This window comes from Cetorhinus maximus, chromosome 21, assembly GCF_964194155.1.
Source record: "Cetorhinus maximus chromosome 21, sCetMax3.hap1.1, whole genome shotgun sequence".
Lineage (NCBI taxonomy): Eukaryota > Metazoa > Chordata > Chondrichthyes > Lamniformes > Cetorhinidae > Cetorhinus > Cetorhinus maximus.
In genome coordinates, this window is record NC_135899.1 from 91506446 (window position 1) to 91533420 (window position 26975).

Genomic DNA, 26975 nt, shown 5'->3' on the forward strand with positions numbered 1-26975 from the left:
GAACAGTTAGGCCCAAATATATATTCTTTTGTATAGAAACGCACAGAGCATCAAGAACAAACTGAATGAATTGCAGGCACAAATTCAACTTGGGGGGGTATGACATCGTAGTCATTACTGAGGCGTGGCCTCCAAGGTGGTCTGGATTGGGAACAAATTTGCCAGGTTAAACGGACGACAGGAAAGAAAGGAATAACGGCAGAGGGGGAGTGTAGCCTTAGTGATTTAAAGATGAAATCGCTTTGATGATTGCGAGGATATAACGAGAGGTGAGCAGGCAGTGGAGACTTTATGGAAAGAATTAAGGAATACAAAAGAATTTAAGATTAGAGCAGCTTATGTATAGGGCCCTTGGTAGCAGCTGTGAAATGATAGAGTATGCATAAATGCAGAGATTAGAGAAGCTGGTAGGAAAGGCAAAGTGGTTTTAATGCGAGGTTCTAATTTTCACATAGATTCACATAGAAGACCAGCACATGTCAGAAATGTCACAAATTTGTCAAGTATGTCCGAGATAGTTTTTTGCAGCAATATGTCTATAACCAACAAGGGGTCAGACGATATTATATTTAGCAATGAGTAATGAGCCAGATTTAATCAATAGCCTAACCGCTTGCGAACACTCATTGAATAGTGACCACAATATGATTGAAATCAACACACCGGTTGAAAGGGAGAAATATGAAACAGCTACTAAGATTCTAGATTTAGCTCAGGTTGATTTCAATGCAGTGAAACAGAGACTTTCCACTGTAAACAAGGTAAATATGTGAATAAGTAAAACAACAGAAGATCAGTGGGAGGCATTCAAAAATAAATTAATGTGATACAAAATCAGTTCATACCCCTAAGGGGCAAAAAGCCCATTCGCCAGATAAACACATCTGGGCAACCAAAGAAGTAAGAGGCAAATAAAGCTAAAAGGGAAAACCCATACAAAAATGCTAAAAATAGCACAGATCCTTGCAAATGGGAAAGATACAAAGAACAGCAGAAGGTGTCGAAACAGATAGTAAGAGCTATAAAGTAAGAGCTCAGCCAGTGAAGCCCACATCCCATGAATGAATAAAATAAAAGGGATAATGAAAAACCAGCAAGAGATGTAAAATCAACACTAACATTTTTTACAATTACGGTAGGGATAAGGAGGTGGGTTAGGAGCATTGTGGACTCCTTAAAAAACTGACAACAGTGATATTGTAAATGAAAATAAGGAAACAATAGACATGTTGAATAATTACTCAGTATCACGATTTACCACAGGGGAAGAGGTCACAATGCCAGCCATCACCAGGAAACTAATATTGAATCAAGCTCAGAGCCTCACCGCAATTAATGCGAATGAAATAACAGTAATTAAGGAAATAATGACACTGATGAGTGATGAATCTCCTGGACCAGATGATTTCACTCCTAAGATTTTAAAGGAAGTGGATGAAAACATTACAGATGCTTTAAGGCATTAATGGGTACAATCTTCCAACCTTCTCTTGGTTCAAGAACAGCTCCTTTAGATTGGAAAATTCAGCATGTCACTCCGCTGAAAGGTGAGAGAGGGAAGCTGAGAGAGCTGAGGGATTATAGAGGAGTTAGACTAGCATCTACTGTCAGGAAATTACAAGAGTCAATAATTAAGCATAGAGTAGTTGAACACTTCGAAAATTTTCAGCTGGTCAGAGAGAGCTAGCATGGATTTGTAAAGGGTAGGTCACACTTGATAAACCTGACTGAATATTTTATAGATGTGACTAAAGTACCCATCTTTGCCCCATATCCCTTAGATTAACAAAAATCTATCAATCCCAGAGCGGAGGTCTTGTGATGCAGTGGGTAATGTCCCTACCTCTGAGCCAGAAACTCTGGGTTCAAATCCCACACCAGTACTTGCTGGCTGTGGTAACTGCATGTATTGTCCCTCCCTCCTGTCAATCATGGGTCATGTGACATACTGCAGGGGCTTCAACCAGTGAGCTCTTAGCGCAGGCAATCTGGGAGGCGGGGCCTTTCGGACGAGAGATCAGGTCTAGGTGCAAGCAGTCCTAGCGGTCTCTGTAATAAAGTTTAACTGTTTCTTTACAAATCCTGTCTGCTCTATCAAGTCATCACGTTCGGCGGTGAGGGTAAAATCGACTTTGACTGTGCACCTCACCCTGTTACTGTGAGTAAATCGAATTTTAAAAACTACCAGTCGTGCCGCTGTTTTGAAGAATCGATCCATGTGATGCTAATATTGAAGATTGGAGCCAGTATGCTGAGTCCCTCGCTTCTTTGTAGCGGCTGAAATAACCGCTGAAGAAAAGGGGAAAGCGATCCTCATACGTGCATGTGACAGTGAAATGTACAATCTGATCGCCCCGAGCGCCCCCGATTCCAAGTCATATCGTGAATTAGTGGACTTAGTGAAAGCGCACTTCCAGCCCAGCCCTCCATGATAATGCAACATTTGAAATTTAATTCAGGAGTTCGGGCCCCAGAGAGTCCCATCATAGCTTATGTGGCAAACTTCAAGCGGTTAATGGAACACTGCGACTTTGGGGCGTATTAAACGATAGGCTGCGGGACCGACTGGTATGTGGAGTCAGAGACAACGCCATACAGCGCCGCTTGCTTGCCGAAATCGATATCGGCTTTAAGCGCGCCCTAGAAATCTCCCTCGCCATGGAAAGCGCTGCAAAAGACTCGCAGGCTTTACAACACATGGATTGCAGTACTTCATGGGGGGTGAGAACCTGCCGCCGAGCACAGTGCAAAAACCAGACCTGCAGAACTAAAGCACGATTCAGTATCCACTGAGAAACATTAAGAAGCCGAACGGAAATGCTTCATCATCGGTTTCAAGACAAAATTGCTACCGATGTCAGAAGCTTTTTCCCAGGGTGGAAGAATCAATTACTAGGGGATATAGATTTAAGGTGAGAGGAGAAAGCTATAGAGGAGATGTGCGGGGCAAGTTTTTTACGCAGAGGGTAGTGAGTGTCTGGAATTCGCTGCCAGAGGAGGTGGTGGAAGCAGGTACGATAGTGGTGTTTAAGAGGCAGCTTGACAAATACATGAATAGGATGGGAATAGAGGGATACGGACCCCGGAAGTGCAAAATGTTTTAGTGGACGGGCAATATGATCGGCGCAGGCTTGGAGGGCCGAAGGGCCTGTTCCTGTGCTGTACTTTTCTTTGTTCTTTGTTCTTTGATGTGGAGGTGACCATGGAGCAGATACCTGTAAATTCAGAGAGGCAGAGTGTTATTACTGTCATAAGAAGGGACACGTGGTTAGGCAATGCTGATCAAAGATGAGGCAGCCTGAAAGGCAACAAACAAACATGATCGAGTCAACGGGTAGAGCAAAGGCTGAAGCCGCTGATACTGATGTGTACTCCCTGTATAATGTGACTGCTGTGAAAACTGAGTCTATTACGGTGACAGTACAAGTAAATGAGAAGCCACTGGGTATGGAAGTGGATACTGGTGCCTCAATTATGGTGGTTGGAGAGCATACTTTCAGATACCTTAATGAAGGAAGACAGCCAGTAAACTTGGAGCAGACAACCACTAAGTTAAGAACTTACATGGGAGAATCTATTCAAATCAAGGGCATTGCCACTGTCCCAGTCTGTTACAGGCAACAGACAGCCCAGATGCCTGTAATAGTCGTAAAAGGGGAGGGACTCGGTCTTTTAGGTCAAGATTGGCTAAGGAAAATAAAACTCAACTGGTCTGAGATATTTCATCTAAAATCAAACGGAATTCCAGAGCTTCTGAAGAAATACAACATGGTTTTTCGGGGTGAATTAGGAAAGCTGGAAGGCATGTACACCAAGATATATGTCAATCCCCAGGCAACACCGTGTTTCTTCAAGGCCAGAGCCGTGCCTTACACACTGAAAGAAAAGGTAGATGCAGAGCTGTGCAGGTTAGAGAGCCTGGGAGTAATCCAGCCTGTCCAGTTCTCCGAGTGGACCGCACCCATAGTTCCAGTTGTCAAGCCCGACCAGATCATACATATCTGTAGAGACAAGTTGACAGTAAATGAAGTAGCAAAACCCCACTCTAAGGATAGATGACTTATATGCCAAGCTGGCAGGAGGCAAGTCACATATGAAATTAGATATGAGCCGCGCCTATCAACAATTAGAATTGTTCTGTTGAAGAGTCATGCGGACTCGAAACATCAACTGTGCTCCTCTTCACAGATGCTGCCAGACCTGCTGAGTTTTTCCAGGTATTTTTGTTTTTGTTTTGGATTTCCAGCATCCACAGTTTTTTGCTTTTAAATTAGAATTGGGTAGCACGTCGAGAGAATATGTGACTATTAACATACACATGGGTCTCTATCGGTACACTCGTCTACTTTTTGGAGTCTCATCAGCATGCGCTATTTTCCAGAGAATAATGGAGAGTCTTTTGCAAGGGCTTCCATGACTGATTGTATACTTGAATGATGTTCTCATTAGTGGGTTAACCAAGGCTGAACACTTAGCCAACCTGGAGGAGATGCTGAGAAGGTTCACGGAAGCTGGCGTACGGTTAAAGAGGGAAAAGTGCACATTTCAAGCATCAGAAATGACTTATCCAGGTCACAGAGCAGACGCCATGGGTTTGCATCATGTGGAAGGTAAAATTCAGGCAATAAAAGATGCATCATCAACTTCCAATGTAACAGAACTCAAGTCCTTCCTGGGTATGATCAGCCACTTCTTACACAACCTATCAACTGTTTTGGCACCATTACACTCATTGCTGAAAAAGAACCACCGTTGGTCATGGGGTTCACAACAGGAAGAAGTCTTTGTGAAAGCAAAGAAATTGCTGCATTCATTGTGTTTATTGGTGCACAACACTACGACTGAGCGAAAGAGCCAGTGTTAGCATGTGATGCTTCTCCTTACAGTGTAGGCACAGTTTTATCATAAAAAATGGAAAATGGATCAGAAAGATCCATTGACTATGTCTCAGGAACCCTTTCCCAAGCCGAAAAGGGCTACCCTCAGTTAGAGAAAGAGAGATTATCAGTAATATTCAGTGTAAAAATGCTTCACCAGTACCTACATGGACAACATTTTACCATTGTGTAGGACTATAAACCATTAACGGGATTATTCAGCAAGGACAAGGCCATTCCACCAATGGCATCAGCAAGAATACAACACTGGGCTCTGACATTATCTGCGTATGAGTATAGTTTTATGTTTTGCCCTGGTCTACACATTGCAAATGCAGATGCACTCAGTCATCTCCCGTTACCAGATAGCATTGTAAATATTCCTATTCCACAAGAATTAGTGCTTTTACTGAATTTCTTAGAATCTTCACCAATGTGTGTGAAACAAATTAGAAATTGAATGAACAGGGATCCAATATTGTCGAAAGTCAGAGGCTTTGTTTTGCAGGGATGGCCAAGCTCACCTGTAGCTGAAGAATTGAGACCATTCCATGCCAGAGACATGAATTAAGCTGTCAAGATGAAATTGTGGTGTGGGGTTCGAGAGTTGTGGTCCCAACACAAGGTAGAGAGCCACTCCTGACAGAGCTCCACAGTGCACATCCAGGCATTTCAAAGATGAAAATGCTTTCGTGAAGCTGTGTCTGGTGGTCAGGCATTGACAATGACATTGAAAGCATGGTCAAGCACTGTCTCCAGTGTCAGCAACAACAGAAGTTGCCTGTTTCAGCTCCACTGTATCCGTGGGAGCGGCCTGATCCACCCTGGGTTAGACAACATATCACTTATGTAGAACCATTCTTAGGTACCATGTTCTTGTTAATTGTAGATGCACATTCAAAATGGATGGATGTATACGAAGTCAAATCACCAACATTGAACTAACTACTGAGAAGCTACGTCACTGTTTCGGCGTACATGGCCTACCTGAAATTGTCGTTTCTGATAATGGTACAGCCTTTACCAGCACCGAGTGTCAGAAATTTATGGATCTAAATGGAATCTGCCATATAAAGACAGCTCCTTGGCATCCCTCATCAAATGGTCTAGCCGAGAGGGCTTTACAAACTTTTAAGTCTGGTATGAAAAAGTTATCAAAGGCACTCTTGAAACTTGACTTTCCTGGTTTCTCTTAAGTTATCATTCAACACAACAATTGATTACAGGTCGAACACTGTCAGAGTTATTAATGAAACGTGTCTGTGTACACGTTTACACTTGGTGTTTCCGAATTTAGAGGGGAAGGTAGCGTGGAACCAGGGTAATCAGAAATTTAACCATGACACACACAGTAAAGCTCGTACAGTGTAGGTGACATGGTATATGTGTAAAATTTCAGCAGTAGACCCTTTGGGCTCCGGAAGCCATTGTTTCGAGACAGGTCCATTATCTTTCCAAGTACAAGTGGGAGATAGAATCATCCATAAGCATGTGGATCATATCCATCGAGTCATCACAATGGCCAAGGGGAGTGCGTTCATAATATGACCAACCTGCAAATTATTCCAAAGGCGGGTGGTAAGAGTGGGAGAGATTCCTGGTCACATCCATGTGATGGAATGAATGTTGGACCCTCTACCATCACTATCCATAACTCCAAACTACAACATGCGTGTAAAAATGCATGTTGCCACAACAGCCCAGACTCCCTGAGTGAACTGTAACCCCACCATCACCATCACTCTCAAGTTTAAAATTAACAATTGACCTAGGGACTTTATCTAATTCCTTCTGAAAATCCATTTAAATAATATCCATAGACATTCTGCTGTCTACAAAAGGTTGGCAGAAGTTTGGAACTCTCTGCCACAAACAGCAATTGCTACCAGGTTAATTGTTAATTTTACAACTGAGACTGATAGATTTTTGTTAACCAATGGTATTAAGAGACAAGTGGCAAAGGTGGGTATATGGAGTTAGGTCACAGAGCAGCCATGATCTCATTGAATGGCAGAACAGGTTCAAGGAATTAAATGGCCTCCTCCTCTCCCTATGCTCCACAGAAGAAAAGATTTTCTTAATTTACAAAAAAGATTAATTTCCCAGCATGTAATGGTTAAAAGGTGTCTCTAAACATTAACATTTCTATATTTCACTTCAAGAAACAGATTCTTTTAAAAAAATGCCAAATCTGTCATATATAACCTGATAGGAAATCAAACAAGTAATCCATTTATACATTGTCATTTTGAATTCATTGTCAAGTTATGAGTCAGCACAGAATATCCAAGCAATGAAAATAGAGTGGTTACTATGCTGTCATTCAGCATTTTGGGGAAGAGACTAGTCCAATTGCTGGTGCAAAATTGATGCTATTGGATTGACTGTCCATTGTACACAGTGCCTGATTTTCACTTTGACTGAGTGCAATAGAATATAGGGTACAGTGGCATGGTGGCTATGTTACTGGACAACAGATCCCGAGAATGTACCTGGATTTTTTTCTGAGTCAGGACAATTTGGGAGATCTTTAAAAATGATGGGCAGAATCTGGATGTGAAAGTTCTGCCTCCATTTCTGGCAGGTATGAGGGACATGGAGGGGGCATGGGGATGTGAGGGACATGGAGGGGGCATGGGGATGTGAGGGACATGGAGGGGGCATGGGGATGTGAGGGACATGGAGGGGGCATGGGGATATGAGGAACATGGAGGGGGCATGGGGATATGAGGAACATGGAGGGGGCATGGGGATATGAGGGACATGGAGGAGGCATGGGGATATGAGGAACATGGAGGGGGCATGGGGATATGAGGGACATGGAGGGGGCATGGGGATATGAGGGGCATGGAGGGGGCATGGGGATATGAGGGGGCAGGAAGGATATAAGGGAGTGTGCAGGGGCAGGTGGGGTGGTTGGGTGGGTGTGTAGGGTGTAAGGGGTGAGAGCTAGAGGGCCTAACAGTCTTCAATACAACAGGGTCAAAGTCCCAGAAAACAGAGGCAGGGCTTCTAACCAGCCTATTAGCCACTCGCATGCTTCCAAACCACCTCTGGACTCAGTTCCAAGTCGGCCACAGAGGTGACAGGCCAAACTCCATCCCACCCCCAGCTCCACAGAGTGAAAATATGGCAGTGGGTGCCCTTTATAAAGGAGACAGGTCTGCCGAGTCAAGACGTTTCCCGACTGAACCTTCCCCCCCCTCCATGCTCCATGAAAATCCAGCCCCTGAGTTCAAATCCTATAATGGCAGTTGGGGATTTTAAATTCCATTAATGTAATAAAACTGGATTTGAAAAAAAAAAGCTAGCGTCCGTAACAGTGATCGTGAAACCACTAGACTGTCATAAAAACCCATCTGGTTTGTTCATGTCCTGTAGGGAAGGAAATCTGTCATCCTTACCCAGTCTGCCCTGTGTGTGACTCCAGACCCACAGCAATGTTGCTGACTCTTAGCTACCCTCCAAAATGGCCTAGCAAGACGTTCACTTACATTCTAGAAGGCAGCTCAGCACCACCACCTTCTCAAGGGAAATTTGGGATGGGCAATGAACCTTACCAACCACACCCAAATTCAATGAATAGATATATTTTTAAAACTGCCTAGGTCATGCACATTATTAATATAAGTTGAAACGAAACCAGAATTCAGTATTGTCCAAATTTAAAAAACAATAATTGGAAAGCTGAAAATCAGTAATTAAATTTGAAAATGATCATATGTTGCTACAACATTGAAGTTTTAACCAGAAGCTTTAATAAATTAAATTCAAATCCACTGGTTTTAAGATTTCATTAAAATCTTCATTACATGTTTTTATACAAAATTTTGCAGCAATATGAACAAATTGCATTAGTATCACAGTAGCAGCTTTATTTTTATTATAATTGAATCCAGATAAATGTAACTTGTTTACCAGTAAATTAGGTTATTGCACTGGGGCACTTGTAAAACCAAGATGGAATGCCTGAATAGGAACAAATGTGGTTGACTCTTAACTGCCCTCTGAAATGACCTAGCAAGGTCAGTTCAAGGGCAATTAGGTATGGGCAACAAATGCAGGCCTTGCCAGCGATGCTCGTATCCCATGAAAGAATAAAGAAAAAATATAGTCTATATTGAACCATATATAGGCTAGTATGTGTTCAATTATCCACAGTATTATTGCAGATGGTTCCCTGGTGTCAAGAGTATCACAGCACAGCCTTAAGTCCCTGGTCCCGTCTATCTCACAATGCCTGCTGTGAGGATGAGAATGACACAAATCTAGCCTGACAGCAGCTATGATGAATCTCAGTGCTCTCACATTGACAGTCCAGGATCTTTGGCAGAATAACCACTGGATACCTTGGCAGGTTTGGTTAACCCATTTGTCATTCCACACGTGCAGATCCCATAGATTGAACACAAGACTTCAGCCGATCATGTCTTTCCATCTGTTTCATGTAATGAAGTTTAACAGGCTCCAGCACTGTGCACAAAAGTCACACAGGACACGCTTAGCACGGAGCCTGGATTTTAATTTTCAATTCATCAAATCAAATATCCCTATTGTTTATAATAGGTATAAGTCATAATTGGACGATTCAGCCAAGACAACAGATGTATTTTTTCACAAAGCAATATTATAGACCTTTATTAAGACCAGTGTGAGAACCATTTGGTTTTATGCTTTCAGTAACAGCACATTCTCGTGAAAATGTGTTTCATAGAACCATAGAAATGTTTATGGCACAGAAAGAGGCCACAAAGGCCCATCGTGTCTGTGCTGGCCAAAAAAGACAAGCCAGCCAGCCTACTCCTGCTTTCCAGCATTTGGCCTGTAGCCCTTCAGATTAATGGTATTTATCACACTGTAAATAAAGCTGTATTGAATTTGTCCTATAAGATGCTCTGGCTTAACTGCATCCATTCAATCATCATCATTCATACCCATATAATTCCACATACACTGCATACTCATTTCCCTTACAGCTAGGAGGGAGTGGCGAGAGGCAGGTGGTCTGAGGAAAGCATGTTAAAATGGCAAGCAGCTACAAGAATGAAATTATAAAAATTGTGGGAGCTGAGTTATGTGTGTAGGTCAGCGGTGTGATTATAATATGTGAAAGATGGGAGGGGACTCTAAGGAAATGCATGCCTATAGGCCGGAACAGATCGCCTGAATTGTAAATGTAATGAGCCGGTTTAATCAACAAAACAGCACTTTTTTCTGTCAGTTACCTCAGGAGGAATTTAAGGAGATGAAGTAATGGGGTCCTACTCAATAAATCTGTCAGGTATCAAACATGTCGCTTGCTTAACAAGAAATTTGTAGTGAAATCATACCATTACACACTCATTATAAAGTTCACAAAACTTTTGGTTTGCAAACTATATTGTTGCGTATATTGAAAATAACCATCTCCACAGTCAGTTATGGTTCATATTGTGCAATATACCACACACAACTACGAATAAATTGAATTTCTGCAGTTAGTAGAGAAAATATTGAGACACTTTGGAGGCTGTACTGAAGTCAACAGCAGTTATTTGGGAAGAGAGACAGAGAGTGGGAGAGAATATACTGTCCATTACAGAAAGTAGGAGAAAGGGGCTGTCTTAAATACATGAATTGTATTCCCCAGTGTGACGTACAAAGGAGCTACGGGTCTGTTCTGGAATCTGCTACTTGCTTTGATCCAAATTTTCCAGCAGATGAAGCAAAAATACCTCATTGTCTCGGCACCTCTCACAGACTTCTTTTGAAATCCTTCTAATGTCATGTGCATCCCTCCCACAATCCCTACAATCCCTCTCTTGAAGCGGTATAACAGTTATCTCACTATCAAAAATGATAGAGGAGATCTGCAAGTATTTAATAAATCCGCAATAGCTGTTAAAATAGAATCTTTCAAATTGAATTCTTCCAAATTTGTGTAGATCTCAAGAAGGTTTCAAGGAGAAGTGTCAATGGCTCGGATTTTGCGGTCGGAATGATAGCACAGCTCGCAGTGTTAATGCACCTCTGAAACTGACAGCAAGCTCGCTCTGGAGTCTGCACATACACAGTTAAACGTGGAAATCCGGAAGTCGCTGTCAACGATTCTATGCTTCTCCATAGAGTGCGCTATTGAGTTCCCCCAATCCTGGAATCAATTAGAAATTACTGAACTGACGAGAACTTGTCATTAATTTTGCTATAAAACCCTTGAAAATATTACACCTATTGAATGAGGTGTAACTGAGGTTTTAACAGTGCACGAAGTTCGTAATTACTACTTTACCCGCACTGGCCCTAAAAACGAATTTTATGTTTACGGAATATCAAATTTCTCCATTATGTTAAAAAAAATTCCACATTTCTACAGGTTTCTGATATTTTAGCTTCAACCTTAATCCCATGGGTAGAACCTTCGGCTCGGCGAGCGGGGGCGGAGTCCACTCGCTGAGGCGTAAAATGACACGCGGTGATGTCGGGCGTGCATCCCAACGTCACTGCGCGTCATTCAGATTTTCAATTTGGCCGTGCGCCTGCCGAACTGTCAAAGGCTTATTAAGGCCATTTAACAATCAATTAAATCATTGGCCTGAGCTGCCCATCTAACTTTAAGGTTGGCGGGGGGGCAGGTGAAGAGCCCAGGCGGCCTTCGCATTTTTCATGGAACCTCAATCCCGGGCGGGATGAGGTTTCATGAATGTTTTTAAAGTGTCGGAAAATTTTTTATTAACATTAATGGACATGTCCCAGCTCATGTGGCAGTTTCACATGATGGGACATGTCCTTAAAAAATTTTTCTCCATTTATTCAATGTTTTATATGTGAAACTAATCTTCCTGAGGCACCTCTGTGCTCAGTGCTTCTGGGCGAGTGTCACAGTGGGCGGGCCTTAATTGACCCGCCCACATAAAATGGCAGCACCCAGCCAATCGGGGGTGCCGATCAGCTGTGTGCCCGCCCACGCCCACCCCTGCACAAGCCCCCCGACAGGGAGAAAATTCTCCCCCATGTGTACTTCTAAATCATTTCGTTTAGTTTCTGTAAAATTTAATTGAAAGTGAAAGATGATCAGTGCATTTTACCTTCTACTTAGCTGTCAGTCAGAATACTCCATTGTGATTGGCTGCTCATTCTGCTTAATGGCATCACTGCTGCTTAAAGTCCAGATTCAAACTGACATCAGGAAAAGGAAGATCTGTGCCATTGACATCACTAGATCTTTGAGGGCAGCTTTCTTAAAGATCAGCAACCAGTGCTGTTGCTTCACCACTGATCACAAAGTTCAGGCTATCATGTCAGATTTTCAGCCCCCTCTGACATTTCTGCATAGATCAGATTGGATGGGATGGATGAGATGGTTGGGACGGATGCACAGATGGACAGATAGATGGACAGTTAGACAGACAGTTAGTCAGACAGTTAAACAGACACTCAGACAGACAGACAGACAAACACTTGTATTAGTGATCGGATTAGAAGGTGTGTATATTCTAACATACGAGAAAAGGGCAAAGGATCCAGGATTTCAATGTATACGCTTCAATTGGTTTAGAAGTTGGTCAAAAGGACACTAGAAGTTTCAGGATGAATGTAATTCAACTGGAAGTTCTCGACAGATTCTATTAGGCTCTGCATTGATTGAGTCCAGGCTGAATCTCTTGACTGGAGGCAGAAATTCAGGCAGCTTGCATTAGGGATTCGCACTCAGTTCTGCCCAGTTTTCCACTGCACCCAGCAGACCCAGAATCTGGACACATATCAAGGAAAATTCCCTCCTATTACATATATTGGGCGGTGGGGGTGGGGGAGTGTGCTGTGTAAGGGTGAATACAAAAGTTTTTTTAGTGAATTCAAAATGCTAAAACTAAAGTGGTAATTATATAGAAAATCACCCAGGAAGACAATGAGGCAAACAGAAATTAAGATGCCGGAGCTTGTCAATATTTTGGATATGTGAAACCGTCTGACCTCTCAGGTGGATGTGAAAAAAACATGGTTCTATTTCAAAGAAGAGTAGTGGAATTACCCCCAGTGTCCTGGTCAATATTTAATCCCTCAATCAATATCACAAAAAACAGATAATCTGATCATTAAAACATTGCTGTTTGTGCAATCTGGTTGTGTTCAAATTGGCTATTGTGTTTCCTACACAGCAAAGGCTACACTTCAAAGGGGCTTCAATGATTGCAAAGTGCTTTCAGACAACCTGAGATCATGAAAAGTGCTAAAGAAGTGCAAGTCTTTTTTTAATCTTCTTGTACAGAGACCCCGTTGAAAAAACTGCCACTAAGTTTTCACAGGTCGAAACTATGCCACATTTTCCTTCGCAAAATGCTTACGCTTAAAAGGTAATATTTTGACTTTCAATATATTACATGCGAATTAATGTCCCTAACACCAAGCTCTGACATTATCTCCATCACATCCTGTTGTATAAATAGCAATGGTGTCTATTTAATACAACACACACTGTGAGGTTAATTCTCGTGGCTTCTCTTAAGTAAACAGCCCTAACAAGTGAAAGCAATTTCCCCAATATTTGTCTCTGCACATTCATTTTAACAAATCCATAAACACAGAAGAAAATCACAGGATGATACTTATTTAACCATACAAATATTTGTATCAGTTTCATTCTTCTTGCTTCCTTTTCCATTGTAATATCATTGTAAAATTGCTGATCCCATAACGCACTTTTTCACTTGGCAATAACACACATTACGTATTCTACAGGATATTAAGCATTATTTTCTACTGCAGCTTTACAGAAAAAAGACTAGTAACTAATATTAGATGGACCACCAGTTAAAATGCTTTCCTGTGTCATAAATACCACCTTGCTCTTCCAGGTTGGTGAGCTACAATGTGAGGACAATATAAAAGTCAATAATGTTCCAGTCTTCAGGCTTAACCGGTAAGTACCAACAGACTGAAAACAAAGCACTTGTTCTGTTATGTTTAAACAGGAACGTAATATAAAATAACTGCATCATAATCTTCAGGTTTGAATGCTGGTTACAAAATACAAGCAGAAAATAAAGCAAATCTAGCTTTCAAAAGCCCACAGTTGAAGTTTTAAGTGAGTAATTCTTAAACAGACACATAGTGCACTAAATATTTCAATGAGTTATTCCTTAGATTAAGAGGCAGCAATATGTTATTGGTCAAAGTGAAGCTTCTTCAGACAAAACCATAAGAGTTACCCGAAAACATATTATGTAGATGTTTCGATGTGATAATGGTTTAGTTCATTTCAGATGTTCATCTATGTTCAGATGTTCAAATCCTATGACACTATTCAAAGACAAGTCAGAAATTTATCTGGTTCCTGTTCAACTTTCACCCCTTAAATGACAGCACTGAAAAGATTATCTGGTCATTTATCTCATTAACTGTTTGTGGGGTCTTGCTGTGTCTGTTTAAAAAAGTATAGTATTTATTGTTCAAAAGTAATTCATTGGGATTACCTGAAGACATGAAAAGTGCCATATAAATGCAAATGATTTTTTTTCACCTTGTTTGATTTTTAATGGACTTTTTGTTGTGACTTCCATAAGTTTTGATTTATTAATTATTAACTTAACTGACATATGCAAAATCTCAGGTGAGAAGGATTTCTTTGACTCCTAAATATTAAAAAAAATTGCATAATAATTAAAGCTGTATCCAATCTGCCTTAACTGGGTAACGGACACAGGCGCCTGGGAATATACAGGATTGTTTTTCCCATCTAACACTGCTCCCCTCACCTTCCCTAAAAATTCCTGCCATTTACATTAGCATTGTTGTATGGACCACCCAGCTCTAGAGTCTCATCCACTTTCGGTGCCTTCAATATTTCTACCATTTCCTTATCAACTTAACTCACAGCACCTAACCTAGGATGGGACTTGATGTAGTGCTGAGGGAGTCCTGGACTGTCGGAGGTGCCATCTTTTGAATGAGACATTAAACCAAGGCTCCAGCTGCCCTTACAAGTGGAACTGAAAGATCCTGCTACACTATTTGAAGAACAGGAAGTTCTTTAGTTTTTCTCAATTTACAGTTTCAACTCTGGTGGTGTCTTACCCTACAGTCATCAGCACTTTCACGTTTTCTCAATTGAGAAAAAGACAGATAAAGGTACAGAGTAGTTTGGAAAAGTTATTCATCAAGTACTTTCCACTAGCCAGCTTAGTATTCATTACTGTCACTACAACCCCCTGTGGGGTACACAAATAAAGGTTGCCCGATGATAGCACAACATATAAACTGTAATATTTCACAGGTGATCCAAACTAAGCTGCTATTTTCACAGGTCTCTCTCGGCCTCTAAAAACACAGCTGAGCATTAGACCTGTGCAATTTCATCCTCTGGTGTCTACAGAGACAGTACTGCATACATCAGCGTTGAAACTGGTAGATTATATTCCTCCTTGCAATTAGAACCAGACAGAACACCTTAACAAAATACTGAAAAAAATTAGTCGAACTCAAAGGCGAATAGGTAACTGACGACATGGACCCAAGAAATGGAGAAAAAAGATAGTGGAGCCTTTCACCACATTTATTAATCCTCTTTAAATATACAGATTGTGCTGTGGAATTTTTAAAGATTTATTTGTTCACGGGTTGTGGGCATCACTGGCCAGGCCAGCATTTATTGGCAATCTCTAATTGCCCTCAGTCAGGGGACATTTAAGAATCAGCCACATTGCTGTATGCCTGGAGTCACATGTAGGCCAGGCCATGAAAGAATAGCAGATTTCCTTCCCTAAAGGACATTTGTGAACAATAATTGTTTTGTGGTCATCATCAGATTTCTATTTCAAATTTCACTCTCTGCTGTGGTGGGATTAGAACCCAGGTTGAACTGGAGTATTAGACTGGGTCTCAGGAACAGTTAGTCCAGTGACAATACCACTATGCCATGGCCTCCCCAGAGTGGGAGGATAGTCAGTGTAACACATCTGTTCAAGAAGGAGCATAAGGCTCCATTCAGTCTTTCAAACCTGTTCCACCATTCAGTGAGATCATGACTATCTATGACCTAACTACACATAGAGGAGGGGAAAGGTTTTAACCCTTAACTTGAGATCAAATGACTGAGCATTTAAATGTGTCCGGGATAATCAAAGACAAACGGTATGAATTGTTAACATAAGCTCATGTTTAACAAATTTATTATAATCAATTTCAAAAATTATCTAAACGAAGGGAACACAGAAGCTACAGTATACATGGATATTCAGAAGGTGTACAATAAGCTGTCTCACATGAGGCTTGTAATAAGATTTCAAAAATGTGATAAAGGAGATGCCACACATCTCCTGATATTATAAGTTGTTAGAAGGACAGAAAGCAAAATGTTAAGGTTAAATGCTGATCAGATCAGAGAAAGGTTGAAAACAGTGTGCCCTAGGGCCAATACAATGATCTCTTCTATTCGTGATACAATAGACTGAGCTTAGAAACCCTAATACTGAACTTTGCAGACAAAAGAAAAGTAAGGGGTTTGAAAAAATAGGGTGAGCACTGTAAAGATCTCAGGAGAACATTATTAGGCTAGTAACATGGGCAGACTGGTGGCAGACACAATTTTATATAGTGAAGTATGGGTTAATGCATTTAGGGAAAAAAGTGTGAAAGCATAAACTGAATGGTTATTTACTGAGGGGTATAGAAAAGATTTTAATGTGCAAATATACCATTCCTTTAAGTTGCAAATGCAGGAAATAAAGCCTTAAAAGCCATAGTGTTTGGGGTTTTATATTTATGAATAGACACAGGTTTTAATTGAAAACAGATAATGATAAATTAATAACTAGCATGCTTGATGCTGGTTCTAGTCATGTGTTAAGCTTTGGCTATAGAAAGGACATTGAAGTCAAAGAGCACACATAATGTGGATTCACCAGCATAATATCAGGGATCAGAAATTGTAGTTAGGAGGAGAAAGCTTAGCTAACAGAAGTAACATCAGAAACAGACCCAGGGTGTGTTTAACAGAGACTACTGAAAACAAGAATTCCAGGAACTTCCAAATATTTATTAACCATTTACAACCATGTACAGGGATAGATAAGCATGAGTCTCCTTTCAGAACCTCTGAGGTTCTAGAGACCCATGATCTGACATCACTGATGATGTATATTAGCTATTAGCATAATAGCTATCAACCCTTTATACTACTCTAACAACAACAACGTTAATTTATATATCACCCTTAACTTAATAAAACATCCCAAGATGCATCACAGGGTCTAAAATAGAACTATCTCCACTGGAATAGAGAAAGTTTAGAGGAATATCATTCAGCCTTTTAAAATTATTCAGGGTTTTCATAGGGAATGGTTGCCAGTTAAGGAACCAGCGACAAGGGACTATTACTTTGAAATTGTCCTTAAGGCAGTGAGGAGTGAGTGGAGAGAAATTTCTCCAGGCACAGAGTTGTTGCAGCAACGTTCAGACAGCGCCTGAGCAAAGACCACTGCATCTCTTATGAGAAAAGTACAAATATTTGGATGTTCTGATGTGGGAGAATGCCCACCAAACTATTTGGCAGACCAGTATAGAACACCCGGGCATCAAATGTGTTCTGAAGTTAGACGCTTGTGTTGTTCTACTTAGATAACCAATCAACTCCCAGGTATGAAACAGTTCCTGAAACATAAGCCAGTGGTTTATTTCTTGCAAAACTGACTGATCAATAATCAGCTATTTGGCCCAGATTCTGATTGGTTTGATGAAATCTTACATATTACTTATATTCTGGAGGTTGGTCCAGGCCTAACATTACAGAGAAAATTAGTGAAGTGTTGCATTGTTCATTAACTTGTATGGAGAAGATATGGACAGAACATTACTGTAGAGCAGGCACAGTGTGGTCTGTTTCTACCAGCCATTCTTACCTTTAATAAAATTGTTCCATATTTTACAGCATAAAGGACAGTCTAAATGAATATTTCTTTTATTTCTTTCCGAAGTCTATGGATCATGTGAGGGTTCATGACGTATCCAGTAATGAGATACAGGACTAGGGTTTCTGTTCAACCCCCAGGATCACTGCCTTGGCAGATATTGTAAGCAAAACGTTTCACTATAGTCCAAAGGGAGAATAGGCTCACATACAAGAGAATGGTCTTTGACACTGAACTGCAGGAGAAACGCCAGAGCAAAACCCAAAAACTGAATTTACTGCAGAGCATCTTGTCTGATTCGTTTCTTTATTATTCTGCACCCAATTCTGTGCTGTTGCACGAGGTTGTGCCAGTGCACAGAACTGTTAAACCACAGTATCAATCAGAAAGGAAGGCAGTGCAAATGAAAGCCAAGATTCAGAACTCTTTATAACCTGCCAGAAATTACTTTAATACCCACCAAATGTAGCCAGTTTCAAAAACATTTTAAGGACTTAATTGGCAATGGAAAAGAAGGATCATTGGTCACATATAAATGCAGTTAACTGTGGATGCTGGAAATTTGATACAAAAAAAGAGACAGAAAATTCTGGAAATACTCAGCAGGTCAGGCAACATCCGTGGAGAGAGAAACAGAGTTCATGTTTCAGGCTGATGAGTTTTCATTGGAACTGGAAAAGGCTAAGAGATGTAAAAGGTTTTAAATAAGTGCCAAGTATCACTGACGGCACAGACTTGAAGCTGTTCAAGCTGAGGCACACTCTTGATAGATAATTTCTGCATTTATCCAAACTGAATGTTTAGCCCTAAGCATGACCTCTTCTCAAAATAAATCCTTCAATCTTAACTATGAATCTTTGTTTTCTCAAAAAAAAAGCCCACGAAATCGACAAGAAGGTTTAGGAGACAGCAAACAATTAAAAATGAGAAGAAATGACAGAGCCTCTATTGATCCCTTTGAATCCTGGAAAATGCATAATTAATTTGCTTCCATCAGATTTTTCTAACCTGAAGATAAAATAGACAATTTGCAAACCTTTGTACTGCGGCCTCTTTAATCACTCAGCGCTTAGCAAATCCCATATTTTATGCAAAACTGATTAGATTTTCAAAATGACCTGCTGTCTCTGGGTGAAATTTGGCAGGATTTGATTTGGTGTGCTAAACATTACAAAAACAAGGTAATTAGAAACATTGCATGCATACAGAAGAGTTCTGAATAATGTGAGCAAATGAAATTCAGGGAACATTTAAATTCTCTATTTCGACCTGATTTTTTTTTAAGCTTGTATTGACTGTACAATCTGTATATTTTTAAATGTTGAATCAATGTCGAGGAAAGTGCTTATTCCCAGAGGATTTTTTTTGGAATGGAGACATTTTTGTTTTCTAAGTGATCTTATTTACAGGATTCTTATTTACAGCCAATATAATATCATCAAAACATTGGAGGAAGTAAACTGGATGTGGAAGCCAAAAGTATTCTCGTTGCAGCGCATTCACTCTTTATTTATTTGTACCAGTGAAATTGGTCAATTTTCAGACTAACCATGAGTGCTTTTTTTTTTCTTTGTGGCCTCTGCTGCTTAATCCTATGTTTTGGAGACAAATTGGTCAGTTTTTAGCCCGATTACACAAAACTATTGTGATGAGAGGCTGACATGTTCACTGAGAGCTCACCAGTGTGATCCCAGAACATTACTCTGCTGCATTGTCTGCTGAGGACATTTAAGTTTCTGTGGAAGAACTCTGTAAAATAGATATTAAAATATTCAGATGAACAATATTTAGTTACCTGCAAATTCTCTATCCCTTTATGTATCAATCCATGTCATAAATTCAGTGAGATTTGGAAGAATAAGTCCCTAAGTGGTCCAAAGTATAAAAAATGCAACAGTCTCACAGCCTAGCCAGCATTTATCCTGTAAATGAATTTTTAAAAAGTTAACAATTATGTAATTTGTGACTTTAATATCCTGTACAAGCTGAAAACATTACAATTAAACCTGAGTGAAAGAAGACACCACTTATATTCTGAAATCCTATGATCTTAGCTTTTATCTGCTATGGAGATAATAAACAAATTAGTCTAAATTGAAAATATTTTAGCAATGCTCCATATATAGTACATTGAACAGTGTTAATTGTGGTTCAGTTGCCAGCACTCTTCAGAAGGTGTGGGTCCAAGTCCTACTCCATGACTTGAGCACAGAAATCTAGGCTGACACTTAAGTGCACTACTGAGGAAGGCTGCGCTGTCAGAAATGCTGTCTTTTGGATGAGACATTAAGCTGCCCTCTCAGGTGGACCCGGATGCCATGGCACTATTTCGAAGAACAGGGGAGCTGGTGCCCTGGGACAATATTTATCCTTCAATCAACATCACAAAAACAGATTATCTGGTCATTATCACATTGCTGTTTGTGGGAGCTTGCTGTGTGCAACTTGGCTGCCACATTTCCTACATTACAACAGTGACTATACTTTGAAAGTACTTCTTTAGCTGTAAAACGCTTTGGGACATTCTGTTTTTATTTAATGTTGCCCGCATCGTCGCATGCAGGCAGGAGGAAAGGCAGAGAAGAGTGCTATGATGGCACCTGGCTCACCAAATTAATTTTTTATTCATTCATGGGATGTGGGTGTCGCTGGCCAGGCCATCGTTTCTTAGTTGCCTAGTTGCCCTAGTTCAGAGGGTATTTAAGAAAGGTGATATAAAAATGCAAGTCTTTCTTTTTATATTATTGGCCTCAAAACATTTTGACCACTGATCAATATTTTCCTGTGAGGAAAATTACAGTTAAATAATTGCAGTCTTCACTTGGTCTTCAGTTAACTCATTGAGATGTAGCAGAACATTACACTCTTCTTTAAAAAATGCATAACAGTAAGAGATACAGATGTAATATACAGACACGCACACACAGACACGCACTCACACACAAACACCCACACACACATTCACTTAAGGACAGAGATAAATTAGCAACTGAGGTTGTGGAGAAAAGATTACTGCAACCTCAAATATATTTTTGCTTATTGCTCCTTATATTAATGTTGCATTTCTTCCCTTTAGCTTTCAAACTATCCCTTGCTCTTAACCATGCCTCCAGCTGGGGTCTCCGTTCTTTCAGCCCACTACTGTGGTTAACCCTCGAGGTCCCATTCTGCTGTCCCACCACTTTTAGTCACAGTGCTAGAAATCCCACACACAGAATCGCTACTCATTATTTCAGGCTAGCAGCTTTGCAATGAATCACCTGGACTAAATGACTCTCAGCTCACATGGATCATACTGCTGCTCTCACCATTCTTTTTTGGGTAGGGAAGCGCATTTTCAGTACAAAGCACATGGAGGTTCTGGTAGTGATTTGGGGGGTGGTGGGGGTGGTGGTGGGTTGTGGGGGGGGGTGGGGGCGCAGGATGCGGTAATTTGCAGTGTAATATCCCTGGGGTTTCTGGCAAGGAAATATACAATAGAGAATATAGAGATTTCTGTCACTGTGGGACTGAGGGAAGGTGGGGGGGTTGGGGGGGGTGGTTCAAGGGGGATGGGAGGATTTATTTTAGAGAGAAATTGGAGATTTCTGATAGGAAATTTTGCATTAGAGAGTTCCTGAAGAATGCATTCACAATAGTGAGTATTTTTTGGGTGGGTATTTACAGATGTATTTGGGGGTTTCTGATCAGGAGGAGTATTGTCAGTGGAGCTTACCTGCAGATGGAGAAGGATTTACTGCAGAGAGTATTTGTCAGGGAGTGGAGAGGAGGTGGGATTCATCTAACAACAGAGATTAGCTGCAGGTTTCTTGCAGGGTTTTTTGCAATAGAGAACATCTTTCAGGGGGATGTTTACAGCAGGTAGTTTTGGCAATTGGGGGTATGATTTAGAGTAGACATCAGGTGGGAGTGCAAGGCAAGGTTTTACTGTACAAAGTACAGGGAAGGGATATTTGCAGAAAAGAATGCAGTGGAACAGTGGATTTATATTACAAAATCTGGAGCTATTTACAGCATGTCAGCTGTGGCTCTGTTGGTAGCACTCTCACCTCAGGGTCAGCTGATTGTGGGTTCAAATGCCATTTGAGTGCCAAAAGTCAAGGCAGACTCTCTCTGGTAGAGGAGTAAAGGAGTGCTGCACTGTCTGAGATGTGGTTTGGATGAGATGTTAAACCAAGGCCTGTTCTGCCCTCTCCGGTGGGGACATAATAGATCCCCTGGCATGAAGAAGAGCAGGGGAGGTGTCCTGGTCAATGTTCATTCCTCAATCAATGTCACACACAAAATAAGATTATCTGGTTGTTATTACTTTGCTGTTTGTGGGAGCTTGCTGTGCACAAATTAGCTGCTGCATTTCCTGCATTACAACAGTGAATGCACTTCAAAAGCGCTTCATTAGTTGTAAAGCACTTTGAGGGATCTGGTGGCTGTGAAAGGCGCTACTCGAATGCACCTTTCTTTTAAGATAAACTCTGGGGTTTCATGGCATGGGGTGAAATTTACAATATCCCAGACCCTACCTTTGAAAAAGTGTAATGCATGGCCTGGGTCGCTGGTGCAGAAAAGTGTCCCTGCCGCTTCTGACCCTCTCCGCCTCTTGACTTCTCGCATCCCGCTCTATCAGCCTGCCCACCGCGAACGGCGGCACGGGGGGAGATGGCGCGAGTTATAAACATTTGACAAGGCGGGACAATGGCACTGGGTCATTTGGGGATCCGGTGGGCGCAAGAACGATGGGCCGAATGGCCTCCTCCCTGCGCCGTTAAAACTCTGCGAAAAAAGATCCCTGTGACTGGTTTGCAATGGCCAGTGAGAAGTCACATCCCCTATAAACACAATGAATGACATCAGTTTCTGCTTCAATTGCTCGAGTGCCGAACATTGTTGTAAATGGCCAAAAAAAAAAATGAATCGTGGGGTCTGTGATGTAGTTGTTTAATCAGAGGGACACATCCTTGGGTGTGATTGTCCTTCCCCCTTTACCGGGAGTTTCAGGAAACGTGACCTGACCGTCTGTCCTTGGAGAAAATAAAATGTTCCATGTGTTTTGTAACAGTTTAAGAGAGTTTTGGTGAGGACATCCACTCATTATAACTCTATTCAGGTGCATGCAACTTTTGCAATTTTAAAAATAAAATAAATATATATATGTATATATATATCAGAGCAGGTATTTATTCCCTTGCTTGCAATGCAGCAATTGTAAACCTGGCCTGTTCTCGGTGGTGTCTTTGTTTTGTGTACAGTGTCTGTGTGTGTGTGTGTGTGTCTGGGCTGGGAGTTGGTTACTGAACTTTTATGAATGGAGCTCATTTGCATGCAGCGCGCGTCCCCGCCCCGGCCTAATGACTGCGCTCGGCTTGACGTCAGCGAGGTGCCTGTGCATCAATAACTGAGGACAAGTGAGTCAGTGACTGACTCCTCCAGCAAAAAAAAAACACCCGCTTCAACTCCAGCACCCTGGCACCGTGCAACCTCACAGATGCAGCAGAGCAGAGCGACAGGAGCCTGCAACTAGCTGCTCCTCTATTCGCAGCGTCACCTCGCAGTCTCTCTCTCTGTGTGTATATGTGTGTATATATATTTATATATATATATATATATTACATGCAATACTTTCACTTGGTCTGTAAAGCCAGGACGAGAACTTGAATGTGCAACATCTAGACAGACCCAGGTAACGCTCAAATTGCACTGACTGTTTGAAATTCGGGCGAAAAAGGGTCAGGGGGGTTTGGAGGAGTTTAGTTTCATTGATGGTTTGCAAGGGACTCGGCGTCAAGTGGTTGGGGAAGGTTGCTGGTTAAATGTCCTTTGCTATCGTCACAGAATTTCCTAATGCCAGCAGCGAGGTGAATGAATGCCTGTAACAGGCACCTTGTTCTGTAGTGCAGTCATGTCAACATAAAATGATCGAAAATGACAAGCAAGGTGTGCATGTTCGTATAAATTAATGGTAAACAATTGTAGAGAAATGTGTTCGGTGTTTACAGAGCATCACTGGCTGGAGCTAAGGTGCTGGTTTCTAGTGTAGAGAATTGTTTTTTTTTAAATATATATACAAACACGCTGACATGTTGCAGGTAATAGCCAACAACATGAATGAGAATATTTCGAAGAACTCCACCGAGGAGCAGCCGGGCTGGTTCAAATCCAACGTGGACAGCTCATCTCTGGATTTAGTCTTGGCGGTGCAGCAGCCTTCACTCAACCCCTGGGATGTTGTGCTCTGTGTTTCTGGGACCATCATCGCCTGTGAAAATGCCATTGTCGTCGCGATCATTTTCTACACGCCTGCTTTAAGAACGCCTATGTTTTTGCTGATAGGGAGTCTGGCCACGGCTGACCTGTTGGCGGGGCTGGGGCTCATTGTCCACTTCGTGTTCCTCTACTGCCTTCGGTCTGAAGTCGTCGGTCTGGTCACCGTCGGACTCCTAGTTGCATCGTTCACCGCTTCAGTAAGCAGCTTGTTAGCCATTACAATCGACCGTTACCTCTCACTGTACAACGCATTGACTTACTATTCGGAAAGGACCGTCACTCGGACCTACATCATGCTGATCCTAACCTGGGCTGTCTCCATTTGCTTTGGACTGCTCCCCGTCCTGGGCTGGAACTGTCTCAAAGACATTTCCATGTGCAGCATTGTGAAACCACTCACCAAGAACAATCTGATCATCCTGTCCATATCATTTTTCATGGTCTTTGGGATGATGCTGCAGCTGTACATGCAGATCTGTAAAATCGTCTGTCGGCATGCACACCAGATTGCACTACAGCGTCATTTCCTCGCAACTTCTCATTATGTGACAACCAGGAAAGGGATCTCCACACTTGCAGTCATCCTCGGAGCCTTTGCAATCTGTTGGTTACCGTTTGCAATATATTGTCTGATGGGAGACTACACCTACCCGTCTTTATACACTTACATTACCTTCTTACCAGCCATCTACAACTCCATGATAAACCCAGTCATATATGCTTACCGGAACCAAGATATCCAGAAAGTTCTATGGACAGTGTGTTGCAGTTGCTTTTCCAAGAAACTTTCGTTTCGGTCCAGGTCTCCGAGTGACGTCTAGTCCCTTAGGACCCACTCACTGAAGAATCAATTGAGTCTTACTGTGCCTGTCTGTTTATCAGCGCTGAAGACTGTGAAACGTCCAAAACTCCTCCAGTCAAACCATTGCACTAAAGCCAAATCAAAATCGGGAAACAAGTGATATTCGGGCTGCAAAGAAGCGGTGCTGTTCGTGGGATTCAGTGCAGAGGGGAACACACAGACCAAGAAATGAAAGACTTTGTGTACTGTGTGTACTTGGATTTGCACAATTGTTAAAAAAATTAAAACAAAACCTGTATAAAATGTACACGGCACTTTGAAGTTCAATCCTTACTGTAACATTGCACAGAGATTATTTTAAACAAATTGTCGTTTGTGATTTTTTTGGTTCTTTGTTTGAGATTTTGGATGTATTCTTGTTTACAATCATCAATAAAAAGGTCATAATTTGTGATAGAAATACGATGTCTTCCTCCTTTGAACTCAACACGGCCTGAATTATTTTAATATATTCCAACATTTAAATAATTGCACAGGTTCTTTAACGTAACCTCAGATTAGACATGATTTAACTGAAGCAATTTCAATAATTTGTTAATTATAAATAAATAAATAAGTGAATCCGCAATATATTTCGCTGTTTGTAAAGATACGGAGGCACACAATATGCGATTGAGTTTTCAGCAATATGGTTGCAACATAAAATGGACAATTGCACTATCTGCTCAGGTAGTTGAAAATGTAAAGTTAGAGCGTCAGATTGTTGACTGTTACAGCAAGCAGGGACAGCAGAGGGAGTAAGCTTCCGATTTTACACGGATTTAATTACGCAAGAATTCTGTGCACGTACTTGTGATGCAGGTTACAGGTGAGGCTTGCATTGCAGTGAACCCACCCCCTCCCCACCCACCCACCGCCCTGAGAAAATCCATCTTCTCTAAAAAGATACTTCTTAAATGCCAAACGTGATTCTTAAACAACCGTCTCTTGCTGTAAAGTGGCACCTGTCTAAAACAAACACATTTTATAATTAGTACCCTTGGTCGATTCCGAGTGTGCAGCAGATTTAATTAAGAACATCTGCATTCGGGTGAGAGTCGTGTCCAAATTACAACTGCGTCTGTACACGGCCAGATGTTGATTTGTTTAAGAGGAAGGGAGCTGGTCGGAAATTAGCTGGAGTTAGGTGTGCTTTGGAAGTCGGTCTTCGATTGTCCTCGGGCTAGTGTTATCCTTCCCCAGTCTGTCCTTCTCGGGGTCTATTTGTCCTCAGTCTATCACCCACCCGCCCCCCCCCGGTCTCTCGCTGTCACGTTCCAGAGTGAAACTCACTGACGTCAATGGCTGGATCATCTCCACATTTCACTGCTGTCGGTCGGAATAAAAAGCCCAAGCTGAATGGATTGTAGGGAGACAGCAGCTACGTGCGCCAGCTGGTAATGGAGACTAAACAGCAGGCAGAGAAAATCAAATCACCTGGACTGTCCCTCGGCAGCAGAGCAGAAAGGGGTCCAATGGGCGGAGGCATCACTTAACAGGAAAATAACAGCCACAATTTAATAACATCATCCTGATCATGGTTTTCCTCCATTAGTGAAGTGGCATTGGATGCGTTTGTTTCCCTGTCCTGGGTGACTGGTTTCAGCCGGGTTAAAAAATCCTTACCTCTTCTTCCGATCACGTTGCTCCATTCCACTGATTATCTTCACCCTCTCGTTTCCGCTGTAATCTCACAGCTAATGTGTGTCGCCTCGATTGCTCTCACTGTCCATACCCTCCACACACAACACTGAATAGTCAAACCTATCATCCAGTTTTTGGGGAATGAGCAAAGATGGAGCTCCTGTAGATATTTCACCATTTTGGAAGAAATGAAATGGGATTTAATTAATGCCTTTTTTAACTCATTGCAGGTATTTAAATATATATATATATATCGTACTCGACTAATCGCGTTAATCTGCGCTGGTCTTGGCGATTTAAAGCATGAAATACATTTTCGAATTGACACCTTAAAAATTTCTTCACGTCACATGTTTGATAGATGAAGATAAGAATTAGGAGTCGGCTATTCGGCCAGTGGAGTCTGACTGGCCATTAAATAAGATCATGGCTGATCTATCTTGCTCAACTCCACCTCCCTGCGCTATTCCC

At 41.5% G+C, this 26975-nt stretch overlaps 1 protein-coding gene across 1 annotated transcript; it reads left to right on the forward strand.

Moving 5' to 3' along the window:
- The first annotated feature begins 23691 nt into the window (after positions 1–23691).
- LOC144696127 (G-protein coupled receptor 12-like) lies at positions 23692–25281 on the forward strand. The gene has a single exon (XM_078567448.1). It carries the CDS (start codon positions 23833–23835, stop codon positions 24838–24840), a length of 1008 nt encoding a protein of 335 aa, XP_078423574.1. The 5' UTR covers positions 23692–23832; the 3' UTR covers positions 24841–25281.
- The last annotated feature ends 1694 nt before the right edge of the window (positions 25282–26975 follow it).